The sequence below is a fragment of the Arvicola amphibius genome, chromosome X, assembly GCF_903992535.2.
Source record: "Arvicola amphibius chromosome X, mArvAmp1.2, whole genome shotgun sequence".
NCBI lineage: Eukaryota > Metazoa > Chordata > Mammalia > Rodentia > Cricetidae > Arvicola > Arvicola amphibius.
The window spans coordinates 110,117,993-110,132,821 of NC_052065.1; the positions used below are offsets into that span (position 1 = coordinate 110,117,993).

Sequence of the window (14,829 nt, forward strand, 5' to 3'; positions counted from 1 at the left end):
GTTGCTAACTAGATAGTCTGAGGGCTAGTCCTGGCTTTGAGATGAATGTGGTATATGGTTCTTATAATTCTCTAGACGTCTGCTTTCCCTTTTGCCAGATGAGAATGATAGTAACACTTTTAAACTCTGTATCATTCCTATAGTCAAAGCTGGGACACAGGTATACATTTAATGTAAAGTTCTTAGGCATAAGGTCTTTCAACAATACGGGAAAGTTTATCTACCTACAACCTAGGTAAGTGATTTCTTTCATCACTCAATAGATGTTAGTTCCTTGCCTACTGACCTCCACACATCCTCTGAGCCCATATAACATGCCTCCTCTTCTACGGAAATTTAAGGGTACCTTTTATTTAGCAGCCACCTACTTCATTTTGTTTGATCTTTGTAACAACACTGTCTCACAAATACTTTGATGATTACCATTTTAAAATGTTTAGATCACATTTATCTATTTAATTTTTAATTTTGTGCTGAGGGTAGGGTGGTGAACATGAGCAGGCATGTCACAGTGCAGGTGTGGGAGTCAGAGGACAATTTGGCGAAGTTGGTTCTCTCTTTCCATCATATGGATCCTGGAGGTTGAACTCAAGCTATCAGGCTTAGCATCAGGGGCCCTTTCCTGTTAAGTCATCTCACTGACTCCATGATACCCATTTTATAGATGAGAAAGCTGAAACACCGAGTGTTTCAGGGACTGGTCCAAGGTCACATGGTTTATGAGTTGCAGAGCCAGGACTATGATCTGGAGTGAATTCCTCTCAGATCACAGAGTCCTAGGTTTTTTAAATATATATATCCTGTGGTCCTTAACTTACAGTCTGTGTCTCTCATTAGACTGTGAGCTCTTGGGGGTCAGGTGTGATGTCTCTTTATAGATTTGACATAAAATTTTTGTTGCGTTTTACACAATTGAATGGGTTGGACTGTGTTGGAGGAGGCCGCTTGTTGGTTCCCAGCTGCCCGGCTAGCTTAGACCCAAAATAATTACACAGAAACTGCATTAATTAAATCACTGCTTGGACCATTAGCTCTAATTTCTTCTTGGATACCTCTTACATCTAAATTTAACCCATTTCTGTTAATCTGTATATCACCACAAAGTCAGGTCATGGCTTAAAAGCAAAGTTTTAGCCTGTCTATTACTGGCAGCTCCATGGCATCTCCCTGACTCCACCCTCTTTCTCCCAGCATACAGTCTAGCTTTCCCCATCTAGTTCTTTTCTTCCCTGCCTTAGGCTCAAAGAAGTTCTTTATTCATTAACCAATAAAAGCAACACATAGACAGAAGGACCTCCTACACCATTTCCCCTTTTCTGCTTAAACAAAAAGGAAGGCTTTAACTTTAACATAGTAAAATTACATATAACAAAACAGTTATCAAGCAAGAATTACAGTTATAATATTTATATCTACTTTATATTTTATCATAACTAAGAAAAACTATAACTATAAATTCTTCAACTCCATCAAAGACTCCAGAAGGATATGATATTTCCTAAGTAAACAGGAAGTGCTTTGTAAGCAACTTCTAAAACTCTAGAATCGACAAAGATATATTACTGCCTAGACAGTCACACAAAGTTCATCTGTACCATTGGGACATCCATCTTCAGCCTACAGGCCCATAGTATCAAGCAGATTTTTCCATGAATCATGAAATTTCAAAGACAGTTCTGCCTATATTGGCAGTTTGCCAGTCACTTTCTTTTGTATCCTACATAATGTCTAGTAGAGTCTTTCATGAAGCAGGAACTCCAAAGAATCGTCTCACCTTTAGGCAAGTTCAGCAGTCATTTCTCTATGGATCCTGCATGTCTAGTTCTAGTCATATAGTCCAGGTAAGAGCAGTTTCTTGCCCAAATGGCAAACCAACTTCATAAGAAGCCTCTTCAATGTCCATCACCCTCTTGAAGTAGCTTGGTGCTGCCAGGAGCAGATGTGTCTCACTGTCATGAAAAGTCTTAGGTTTTTAAACATTTTAAATGCCATATTTTGAAGGTCACTGAAAGATTTGAAGAATACCTATTTAACTGAAATATATATTTATACATCTAGAAAATCTAATTAACATGACTATTATAGATGATTATCTATTAACCTATATTTTTAAATTATACATTACATTTTTAAGTGAACTACACAATCACAATACCTTATTCAAGAGCAGAAATATACATATAACAGATTGACCTTAAATTTGTATCAGTAAACCAAGATCTATAACAATGCAAATTATTCACATCTATATCATATTCCCCCTTTAAATATAAACAAACATTTATAGACAATATTTGGGAATATGGGTATAGTTTCTCTAAACTGCTTCCTGCTATTTATTTGGCAAAGTAATTTTTGTGGAGGTATGTACAATAACTTTTCAGGGGGTCTTGTTCCATCAAACCATTGGTCTGGAAGCAATCTACAGGTTCTCATCTTCTGTGAAAACAAAAGAAGAACCTCTTTTCCAAAGCAACATACCCTTAGAATCAAATTTTGGACTCAAGATATCATTATGTTGGTTTAACTTAGCAGTCCATACAATGAAATGTCTCTCTGTACTTAGCTCCTTCACAGGCAAAAACTTCAAAGAAAACACAATGATATACATAATCCAGACTCTCTGTGTATAGTCAATCTTTATGTGGTTTATTTTCTTTACTCCTTTTAATCTATGGCCATCTGTACTCTGTCTCTTTAAAGAATATTTTAAAACAATTTACTTCTTTTTCAACTCTCTATACTCTTTTTTTCTCTCCCAATCCTACATACATTTATCCAACACTGTGACCCATTTAGAGTTCTTTTATGTCTGAATGTGTCCTTATTGCATTATCTGTAATTCTTTACTGTCCAGGAGTGCTTCCTAAAATGCTAAGTGCATTTTAAGAACTTTAGCTATGCCTTTGCTAGGAGAAATATGGCATTTCCTGCTTGCCCCGCCCAGTCGAGCATGGCAGAGCTGTTCCATTCACTGCCTCTGAGCAGTGCAGAGTGCCCCAGTTCCAAGTATGAAGCAGGTCTATGTTGATCCATTAAGCAGTTGAAGCATCCTGCTCACCCATTTAGATGCTCTATAGCCAGACCTCCAGAAAGAGTCAAAGTTTGCACTGGTGACATGGCCCATAAAGCCAGCATTTCAAAATGGCGTGGCTTTTTTTCTGCTATACCTGAGTCAGGAAAACCTCTCTTAAAGGAGCTGTGGCACACTTACAGCAAATAGAGAGAAGCTGTGTTAAACTCTGTATTTTTGTGTTTAGAATTAAGTTCTCTCAGGTTTTTAAGTGGATTTTAGTTTGCCATGTTGGTGCCAATTTGTTGGAGGAGGCTGCTTGTTGGTTCCTGGTTGCCCAGCTAGTTTAGACCCAAAATAATCACACAGAAACTGTATTAATTAAATCATTGCTTGACCCATTAGCTCTAAATTCTTATTGGCTAACTCTTACATCTCAATTTAACCCATTTCTATTAATCTGTGTATTGCCACGTGACAGTGGCTTACCAGCTAAAGTTCCCAGTGTCTGTCTTCGGCAGCTTCATTTCTTCTCTCTGATTCTGCCCTTCTTTCTCCCAGCATACAGCCTAGCTTCCCAGCCTAGTTCTGTTCTTCCCTGCCATAGGCTTAAGACAGTTCTTTATTCATTAACCAATAAAAGCAACACATAGACAGAAGGACCTCCCACACCAGGACTGAATTACACTGGAATGAGATGGGATGAAAAGGAATAGGGTAGGAGGCATAGACAAAATCCTAGATCAATCTGGGATTTCCATGTCTGGAGTGTCTTGTCTTTGCAATCAGCTCCACAAGTGTCTCCCGTCCAGTCAACACTGTCAAAGAGTTGTTCGAGAATGTCAGAACTAGTCAGTGTCTTTGCTTCTGGTCTCTATTAGTTACTCATCTTGTTGCTGTGCCAAACTACTTGACAATAGTACCTTAAGGAAGGAAGGATTTATTTCAGCTTCTAGTTACAGGAGACACAATCCTTTCTGGAGGGGAAGGTCTGGCAGCAGGTGCGAGAGGCAGCTGGTCACACTGTATTCCAAGGCAGAAAGCAGAGTGATGATGCCTGCTCATCCTCTCCTAGCTTGCCCCTGTTCATGAAATGGTCCTGCTCACACTCAAAGTGAGTGGTCTGCCCTCATCAGTCAAATCTCTCTGGAAACACCGGCACAGGTGCATTTCATGGTGATTATAAGGTCTTTTGTTTTGTTGTGGTTGTTGTTGTTCGGCAAGGTCTCACTATGTTGCTCTGGCTGACCTAGAACTTATTTTTTTTTATATCAGGCTGACTTCAAACTCACAGAGGTAATCTTTCCTCTTCCTCCGTGATTCTCACTTCTGTCAAATTGACAAGCAATATTAACCATCATGCTGTTTTAGGGGAAGATTGCTGTTTGGCTTCAAAAGATAGTCTATAAATATCCGTGGAAACTGGGAAACTGTCTGGTTAAAGGATGTATTTTCCCTGTAAGAAGTAATGCTCTGAATTTCTAGTCTCCACAAGTGGCTCACAATGTTATAGCATAACATAATACTTCATTGAATTCCTCTCTAAAAATAAAGCTATGAAACATATTAGGAGGAGAAGAGACAAAACATGGAGATGTTTATGAAATGAAAGAAGCAGTGATAGAATTTTCCAGGACAAATCATGTTTAGAGTGGTTCCAAAGTTAAATGTCTTTTGTATCAGTGAGATGGCCCAGCAGGTAAATGCACTTACCACAAAGTCCAACAACCCACATTCAGTCCCTAGGGCTCAGGTGATGGGAGGAAGGAACTGACTCTTTTAAGTTGTCCTCTGACCTTCACTCTCACACCATGACACTCGTGTGTCGTGTGTGTGTGTGTTGTGTGAGTGTGTGCATGTATGTAAATAAATGAATGTAATAATAACTCTTAAAAACTTAAATGTCTTTAAAAATGTAATACTAAGGGCAGAATGGCTTCATGGTTAAGATTACTGGTCATTCTTCCAGAAGACCAGGGTTTGATTATTCCCTGTACACCCACATGGTAGCTCACAACCACCTGTAACGCCAAAATCTTGTTCCCTCTTCTGACCTGGAGGACACTGCACACACATGGTGCATAGGCATACATACAGGAAAAATATCCATCCATATGTAATAATACATTTTTAAATTAAAAATACGATTCTAGTCACTAGAACAAGACAATATTTTTCAGTACTAACTATATAGCAGGTGCTATGCAAAGTTATTTGACTGTATTGTTTGAATTAATCTTTACAGAGTTCTATAAGATAAACAATACTGTGGTCCCTTCTGTTTTACAGACAAGGAAGGCTGATTAGTCAGTTCTAGATTGCACAGACATTACTAGAAGATCTGGGACTGCATCACACATAGGCTAGTGTGATGGCCATGTTTACATCAGTATACTCTGAGGCAACACATTGTAGCTGTACTTGAAAGAATATTGAGAGGGAGAAAAGCACATGTCAGCTGTTGCAGGAGGCTAATTTCAGGAGGCTGGGATTGGGGTGGCTATCATTCACACAGATCAGCTTTGGTTTTCCAAGAATGGTTGCTGCTCCTGCAGAAGGAATCTTTACTTCCTTTCAGTCTTTTCCATTCTTGGGATCCTGAGGCAAACTGTTCCCCAACATGGTACCATCAGAACCAGTTCTTGGGTTCATTAGATTTTCCAGCCTAAATGCAAAGCTTGGGAGTTAGATTAAAACAGATGCCCCTGTGAGCCAAGATATAGCTGCAGGTGCAAAGCGAGACTGTTAGTGAGGCGAAAGAGAAATGGTGTTAAGATTTATTGGTCCATTTCCACCACTTTTTACTTCTTCCATTTCCATACCCATCAATAGCTATTGGTTAGCGATCATTTTCAACTGAGCCCGGCAGGCTCAATCCACTAATGGCAGAGCCTAGAGGGCAGTGGGATCTTCTACACTGAGCCATAATCCCAGCCACTTAGTCAGGGAAATTTGTTTTTCAGGGTTTTACACTGCCATTTCTGTTCACCCTTTAATGAATGCTTTCTGTCCATAAATGAAGCAGAGATGGAAAAAGAGGGGAATAAGTGCTAACATAAATTGCAGTAGGTCAACCACAAATATAGGCTTTCAAAAAAAGGTTCTTTTCTATTTCTATTTTTTCTAGTATGGGTTAAGGTGCTTGCTGATTCCTAAAGTGCTTCCTGAGCTTGATTAGTATGCCCAATGCATCAAAAATTGCCTTTGCAAACCTTTATTCTGTAATCCATGCTTCAGAGTACAAGGTCCTTTTCAAAACCAGATACAGAACAGGCAATAATGTATGCTTTTCACCATTATATGTCTCTTACTGAATCACCAGTCATATGCTAGGTAATGGATATTAAAATTGAAACAGGCAGGCCCTAAAAAGCTATAGTTGACCTTTCCCTTTCATTTGGGGGCACAGAAGTTTCTTTTTTCAGTGTGAGTCATTGCTACAAGAGAAAACTGCAAATAATAGAATATATTTTCCCCGTACATAGTGTGTTTGTGTAAGAAGCTACATGTGGCTTTGACATTTACACTCTCAGTTCTTTTCCACTGTCCTGAATCATGGCCAGGGACTAGAATTACTGTGTGGGCAGGTTGATTGTCTTTCTAAATGCTATGTTGCTTTACAGCTTGGCTTTGGATCATTCCTTGGAATCATCGGATCAAACCTTATTGAGAACAAGCGGCAGATGGTAAGTTTTCACCATTGTAGGAAGCTCAATGTTTATGTGGATGACTAGTAGCACATCTCTTAAGCTTGTGCAAATTTGGCCACAAAAGAAACTGTTACTTCATCTTTTTCCCTAAGCCTTCAGAGAACTTGTCTCATAGTGAGCTGGTGCTAGGGGCTGGTTTGCATCTTGCCCAGTGTTTCCTCACTGACCTGCCCCATCTCTTTAAGCTTTCTCCTTCATTCTCAAAAGAATACTTCAGGCTGATCAATCAGGCTGCTGTTCTGGCACAGGATGCCTGTGTTTCTATGATATACAGTACTGCAGCCCTGAATTTTTGGTTACTTTCATAGCTTCCTCTTGGTTACATAAGGATTTGGAAACATCTTCACAAAGGGTTTTTTTTTTTTTTTTTTTTTTTTTTTTTTTTTTACCTTTTAGGAGATTATAGTCTAGGGGACTTTAATTAAGGAAACAAATGTAAGCTGGGCAAGGTGGTGCACGCCTCTAGTCCTGACACTCAGGATGTTGAGAGAGGAGGGTCAGGAGCTCAGTTCAAGATCACCTCTGAATACTTCTTGAGTTCAAGGCCAGCATGAGCTACTTGAGACCTAGTCTTAAAACCAAAACCAAGACCCAAACTAGAAAGATAAAGAAAGTAAACACACTTAAGACCTAGATCAGACAAATGAAATTTATGGTCTATCTACAATATCTTTGTGTCTTTGCCATCCCTAGTTATAAAGCTGAGTGGAAGGGTCAGCATGTAACAGAAGGTGGTTTGCCATCCTAATGATATCCCCCAAAGGCAAGCTGGTGTATTTTTCTGGTTGCATTTTGATAAGGCTTCCTTGAGGGCAAGAGGTAGAATGGATATGCAGAATTGCTAGCACAGCACAGTTTTATAGAATCACAAATCAGGAAGCCTGGTGAGTGTTCAGACGCTGTACTGATCAGACTCCCCGTGGACAAGCCTTTGTGGCATCCACACTTTGGCAGTGGGGTCTGTTTAACATCACGCTTAATAAAATGATGTAATAGCTCTAGGGATAGAACTCTAACCATATGTTTCCCCCAGCAATATGGGAATCGCTGCCAGGGGACTTCTAATAGTTTCTTCTTCCATTTTACCTGGACTTCATCCCTTGCCAGTTGCGTTTGCACTTTGGGCTTAAATTATTCAAAATAATGGGGGGGGGGAGTTTTAATTGTAGAGCTGATCATAGCATAGCTAGTAATGCCAATTTCATGACATCGTTCATCCATTATTTACCGATTATCTGCAGTGCTGTGAAGTGAGATTTATGGAGAGAGGTTTCTGAACACCTCCCAAAGGAGATAAGTATTTCCTCTCAGCCTGCTGAAGTGGGTGAACCCTAGGGTACCCTTGGCTTTGATCTTTTTCCTTCTCCCTGGGGACTAGCTTGATGCCATGTGATTGCCTCCTCTTTCTCCCCAAAAGCCTCAAGAAAGAAAAATGCTGATTCCATGTAGCTCAGAGGGTCACCATGGCAGACTGTGGGCTCATGTATCATGTCCCTTTGTCCTTTGAGACATTCTGAAATTGTGATGCCCCCACAAGCTAAAGCATTGTCTTGGTACTAGAAGACACACTTTAGGAAAATTTTTGCTATCTAACGTGATTAATGAATTTGCCAATCTGGTTTTGCTATTTGAAAATTTCTAGCTAGGCCTGTCTTCCTAGCCCGTTGGTGGCTAGATTAGAAGTTTAAGGCCAGACTTATCCATAAAATGAATTTGAGCCAGCCTGGGCTACATCAGCCCACATCTCATAAAAGAGAAAGATTTTTTTTTACATATACCACACAGGATTTATCCATTTCAGAGACTTCAATCCTTGGAAAATCTCTCTGACACATAAGTGTTAGTAAATTGAATGTCCCCTTTCTTCAGGGATGTACAATGTGATGTAGAGTTAGGCAGGACCCAAGAACCACTCTTGTTATCGTAAGTGTCCAATGTGTCATCAAGCAGCAGAGATTGCGGGTACGAAAACAAAGGACTATGAGTTGGTGGGCACCAGTTTTTTCATAGGCTAAGTAGTGACACTAGACACACTGTTTCCCTTTGCTGTGCCTCCATTCGCACATAAATAAAATATAGGGTTGGATTACATGATGTTCAAGGTCCAACATTTTTCTGAATCTGAGGATGGAAGGGCTATGCAGTTAAATTCCTTCCTGGATAGCATGCTGGATAGCAGCAAGCTTCTTTGTTTGGTGCTCACAGAATGAATTTATGGGCTTACCCTGGAAATTGATTAAAACAAATTGCTTCAGTTGCCCCTTCTCTCCCTCCCTGCCTACTCCCATGCCCACTCATCCTGCATGACTTAAAAAAAAGCATCCCCCATCAGTGACAGACTAGAGTTCTGCTTTGGCTGGCAGTCTCTGGGGGATGAACCAGTCTCCAAAAGCAGCAACAGCGGCAAGCTAACAGACACGTTGATTTTGTTCCCTCCTGCAGCTGGTGGCTTCTATCGTGTTTATCAGCTTTGGCGTGATTGCAGCTTTTTGTTGTGCCATAGTGGATGGGGTCTTTGCTGCCAAACACATTGTGAGTATTATTAGCCTTGAACTGAAGTAACTGCGCAACACTACAAACCCCCAGTCAATGTGTACCGAGTGCTTCGAGGGGCACACACGTACAAGGGAGAAGAAGGAAGCTCTTCCGTCTTCAGTAGCTGGTAGTCAAGGTGACCACATCAGTGAACATCTAGAAAGCATCTAGAAATCTGGGCAGAAAATGGCAGAACACACCCTAGGTGCCGTAGTGGTACCTGGAGTTCATTGTGTCTTGAACTCCAAAGCACAGGAAAGATTTCTAAGTGGCAATAGGAATAGGCCTAGCCTTTTGACATGTGCAATTTGGAAAGGCAAAGACAAAAACATGGGGTTAAGGGATGGCTTGGAACTAGTCCTGGAGGCAGTGATAGAGAAGAAGGAAAGCCATATGACTTTCTGGAAGTGCTAAAAGTCTCCAAATCAATCTCCCCTTCAACAGCCACAAAGAACAGACCGTGAGGACAAAACTACTTTTCTCTCAGACCCAAACATTGCTTTTCCCATAGCAGTGGTTGGAATGGAATGATGTACTTGGATGTCTGGAGAAAGATTAGAGCTAAAACCTCTACCCTGAGTTTAGTCCTTGGGCCCAGGTGTCAGATGTTTCCCACTCTGCAGAACCATGAGTTCAGTAAGGGCCGTCCTCACTCCTGAGCCCTAAATTTGTGCTGCTTATCTGGAGAAGTCTTGACTAAGAACTGCCCATTGAGCTCCTTGTAAAGGACTTCGCCCCCTTTTCAAACTTACTTCTTTGACAATTCCAGGCATGTATAAAAATGGATCCTGATTACTGTCTCCATCCCTCCTCTTTTTATCCCCTCCCACTCCCATCAACAGCCATTCCCCTTCTCTGTCTTTTTCCCAGATTCGTGATTTTTTATTTCATCTGTGACTTTATTTAATTTGTTCAGAGACATCTATGTGCCCATTTTATTGGGACTATGCATTGCAATTTGGTGGAATCACCAATGGGCACATAACTGAAGGCAATAGTGCCCCCCTTTACTAATTTTAACAGTAGGAAATAGTTCAGCAATATGTTAGGGATTCCTGGGCCCCTGTTGTGTCCATGCCTGACTGTTAATGGGCTCACTTTTGCACATACCCAGAAAAGTCATCCATAATTGTTGAAAAATGTGCATTCCTCCCTGAAGATGGCATTTTGCAACCCCTCTCCATAGTTTCCAGCTCCTACATTCTTTCTGCCATATTTCTACTATACTATATTTCCTGAGTCTTGGAGGGAATGGTATAAATGTCATGTTTAGGACTGAGCCCTCAACTGTCACTGATTCTCAACACCTTTTGCAACTGTAAGTCTCTGTATTTATTATTAAGGCCGAGAGTGATAATTGTTTACTTGTATCAACATATGTATTTAGAAGCTGGGTCAGTGCTATGTTGATTCAGCTAAACAACAGAATTAAGGTCTCCCGCAGGGCCCATGACTTCCCTTATCATGTGCTTTTAAGCAGATTTTCAGTACCAGGTTTAGATTTCCTCCTATGGGTGGGCTTCAAATCCAATTGAAGAGTGCTTGATTACCACCAATAACAGTTCTCACAAGTGGGTTCAGCATTCCTGGCAGGTTAGTATTATAGTTCGGAGTATTCAAAGCTAGGTAAGACTATTGATGCCTTTTCCATGCTAACAACTTACATAGCACCTTCTGGCCCTTGTCCTTCTTTTACCATGTTCCGTTTTACCCTTTTCCAGATTTCTGGCCCAGGAACAACTTTTCTACTAATCCTAGTAAGCATAGTTAGTGCCTAGAAGACATCATAATTTTAGGGTCCCACAAAAATGCTGCTATTTCTTCTCAAATAAGAAAAATGGTGAACTTTTAGGTTGGGACAAAAGGTCTGGTACACAACATAAATGTATTTGTTTTTATTCCAATACAGTCAAAAAACATTCTTTAAAAATACTTTTCAATGGAAAAGGGGAACTGGAAAAACAGAAGTCTTGGACATAAGAAATCATTAAGTAGCCATGATGTGGTCCAAGGACCAAAATCAAGAGCAAGATGCAGCACTTCCCAAGCCTCCAGAGCAAACTCAGTTTTTCAGCTGAATTAAACCTGAAAATGAAAATGTTTCTCGAACTATTGAAAATTATATTTTCTAAAAGAGCTGAATTAGAGCACAATTAGCTTCTCAGAATTTTCTGTGGCTCAAATGGCATGTTGGTGCACTTCAGCCATTGGCTAATTTTTCAGGTCATTTGAAGAAACATCAAGGCTGTGACTAGTCCTAGGTTAGAATGATCTGGGACATCATTATTTCAATTGGAACGCCTTTGTGGACTCTTCTTTCAGACAAAAGAGCCTACTCCTCATTTGCCAAGATCAAAAGACTCATTATTGTTAATGCTGTATACCTAATCAGCCTCTGAAATAATAGCCTAAGAAATAATCTGTCTAGGGAGACAAAATAAGGTATGGAAAAGAGATGCCCTTTCTTTGATTTGTTTTGAGGGTCAGGAATATAAATATTATTCCCTCTACCAGACTGAAATATTTTAGCTAAGAGAAGTCATTTTGTTCCAGCCATCTTTTGATTCCTAAATGATATATCAGTAATTATTAACAGTTACAATTATGTTCCTTAACATAGCAATTAGATGGCCTTTGCATATTACTCCCTGAATGTATTCATGTTTTGTAGTATTGGTTGCAGTCAGTCATAGTGTGTGTGCTATTTTGTATTCAATAAGAGCCATCTTAATAACACTAATTCCTTGCTTTTTATGTAATACATTAGGTTTTCAATGTGTTTTCACATCTATTACCTCCTCCGAGACCTACAGCAATCCTGTGAGATATGTAGGGCAGGCATTATTATCCCCATTTGACAAGCAGTACTCACTCTGAAACAGTCTCCATGGCAACATAGGCCTAGCGACTCAGAAGCCTAGAGTAGATTTTGATGGCATCATGAACTAAAATGGCTTCCTTTTCTTCTTCTTTCTTCCACTCATAAATGTTTTTAAAATGTATTTACTAAAATATAGTTTATATGCTGTGCTGCTCATCTATTTGAAGATTATAATCCAATAGTTTTTAGTATATTCACAGCTAGATGGGGACATCAGATAGTTTTGGATTATTTTCATAGAAAAACCCTATATCCTTTGCCCATTATATCCTATCTCTCCATCCTCCTCAATCCTAAGCATCAACTTTAATAGCTATTCCCATTCTAGACATTTCATACAAAAGGAACATTGTACAATATGTGGACTTCATGATTGGCTTCTTTTATTTAGTCTAATGTTTTCAAGGTTCATCCAGGTTATACCCTGGGACAGTGCTTCATTCCTTACTACGGTGTAATTCTGTATGAATATACCACATTTTGTTTGTCCATTCACCAGTTAAAGGGCATCTGGGTTATTTCTACCATTTTACTATTATACACAATGAAGTAGTTAACATTTGAGCACATGTCTCTAAATGGGCTTATTTGCATTTTTCTTTCCTTTCCACTTAGGAATGGAACGGCTAGGGCATAAGATAACTGTGTTTAATTGTTTGAGGAACGGCCAGACTGTTTTCCAAAGTGGTTGTGCTGTGTTATACTCACCAGCAATGTTTTAGGCTTCGGATTTCTGCACAGCCCCACCAGCTGTCATTAGTATCTGATTGTGCCAGAGAGTCGGGGGCAGTACCTCATTACTGTTTTGATTTATATTTTCCTTATGTGCATAACATTTTGGATCATTGGTTCAGTGAGGGGCAATGGTGAAAAAAAAATCCAAGCTCTGTTTACTGGGAAATTCCTATGAGTGCAGCTTCAGTTACTTTTCCTGAGGAAAAGGACCTAGCTAAGTAAGGATGGGCTGAATTTTGCTCCCAGTTTGAGGCACAGACCCTGATGGTAGGAAGGGCATGGCGGCCAGGGCCCAGAGCACTGGTTACATCATGTCTGCAGCTGGGAAGCAGGCAGGAGAAACGCTGGTTCTCAGTTCCACTTTCTATTGTTTCAGTGAGGGATGCCAGCTCAGGGAATGGTGCCCCTGCCCTTCAGTGTGGGTCTTTTCGCTTCATTTAACCCAACCAAAATCGTCACTCTCAGTCATGATCGTAGGCTAACCTAATCTAAATGATTTTTCACAAATATGCCTGGAGGCTCGTCTCTGCAGTGATTCCAGGTTCAGTCAACTCGATCATCATTAACGACCACAGCCACCTACTTGTCTCTAAGACTCAAGGCCTGTTGCAAGTTCTGCAGTTGCTCAGTTCTATGGTAGCATCATAGTCATCAGATTTTGGTGGCGCCACAATACTGTTAAACCACAGATCCTCTGACTCCCCTTCTGTCCCAGGAGTCAAGTCTTTCTCCCCTGCAGTCTCTCTCTTTCCCTGCACAGAGAGTTGATAAGAAGGCATACCATGACCTTTCTCAGTTGACTCTTCTCTCCCTTTCAGCTGCCAACAAGTCCAGATCCCCCTACTTCCCAGGTCTGAGACTATCCGGATTATAACTTTATAATTTTATCAGTGCCTTATGACTTCTAGGATGGTCACGTGATGTGGAATTTACCCCCATCCCCAGCCACCAGGAAACCTGCAAGAGTCAGAAACTATTTATCTTACAGAATCAAATGATCTATGATCCCACAGAACCACATCACGGCTCCCCTAAGGCCACGATACTACTCTTACTAGTGACCATTTCTTTGGCAGGACAGTCACAGCTTTTTTCAAGAAAGCTGCTATTGGGGCTGGAGAGATGGCTCAGAGGTTAAGAACATTGCCTATTCTTCCAAAGGTCCTGAGTTCAATTCCCAGCAACCACATGGTGGCTCACAACCATCTGTAATGGGGTCTGGTGCCCTCTTCAGGCATACACACAGACAAAATATTGTATACATAATAAATAAGTAAATATTTTTTTTAAAAAAGAAATCTGCTGTCTTTTAGTTACAATATGTATCATAAGGTAAGGCTGGGCACATCTTCAAGAAATATTTCTTCTAACATTGAACCTGCCCAAGGAGATTTGGCAGTTGTCATTGACGCCTGAATCGTTTGGTGGACGTTTACTGGACTACTTAATAAAAGTCCCATTTAGATCCTAGCCAACTCGGGTGGGTTAAAGCCAGCCTGCCCTATTGGGGAGGCCTCTAATATCATCTTGCCATATTTCTTTGACTCGAGTAAATCTAAACTTTCCCAAGATCGAATAATTCCCGATGCATCCCTCTTAAGTGTGTTCTTCCTCTTTCTTGTTTCGCATTCCTTTCTCTTCTCCATCTCCCTGCCTGTGACCATTCGTTAGCTGGAGAAGCTGGTTTGCTCTCCTGCATCACGATTTCTTTCTTTTCCTGGTGTAGAGATTAGAAATTGACCTTTCAGGGTTAGAAAGAGAATGTAGTTATATAGTAGGTATGAGCACACCATCTAATATAGAGCAGTATCCTTTCCTGTCCCTCCCTGTCAAGTCTGGCAGTCCTCCAAGCTAAAGAGGTTGCAAGCTCAGGCTCAGTGACCTCTTCTCACCCCTGAATTGCCCATTCTTGCCTTTCTCCTAGGGGATTAAGTGTAGAATAGTAGGCGGCTATA

The 14,829-nt window shown here is 40.5% G+C and overlaps 1 protein-coding gene across 4 annotated transcripts in view; it reads left to right on the plus strand.

Annotated features, from left to right (window-relative positions):
- Tmem255a (transmembrane protein 255A) overlaps positions 1–14,829 on the plus strand; it is a 52,808-nt gene that overhangs the window by 12,565 nt on the left and 25,414 nt on the right. For all 4 annotated transcript variants that reach the window (XM_038317492.1, XM_038317493.1, XM_038317490.1 and 1 more), the window contains exons 3-4: positions 6,637–6,699; positions 9,166–9,255. In XM_038317492.1, the coding sequence (XP_038173420.1) occupies positions 6,637–6,699; positions 9,166–9,255 (153 nt within the window). The remainder of the gene's footprint in view (positions 1–6,636; positions 6,700–9,165; positions 9,256–14,829) is intronic.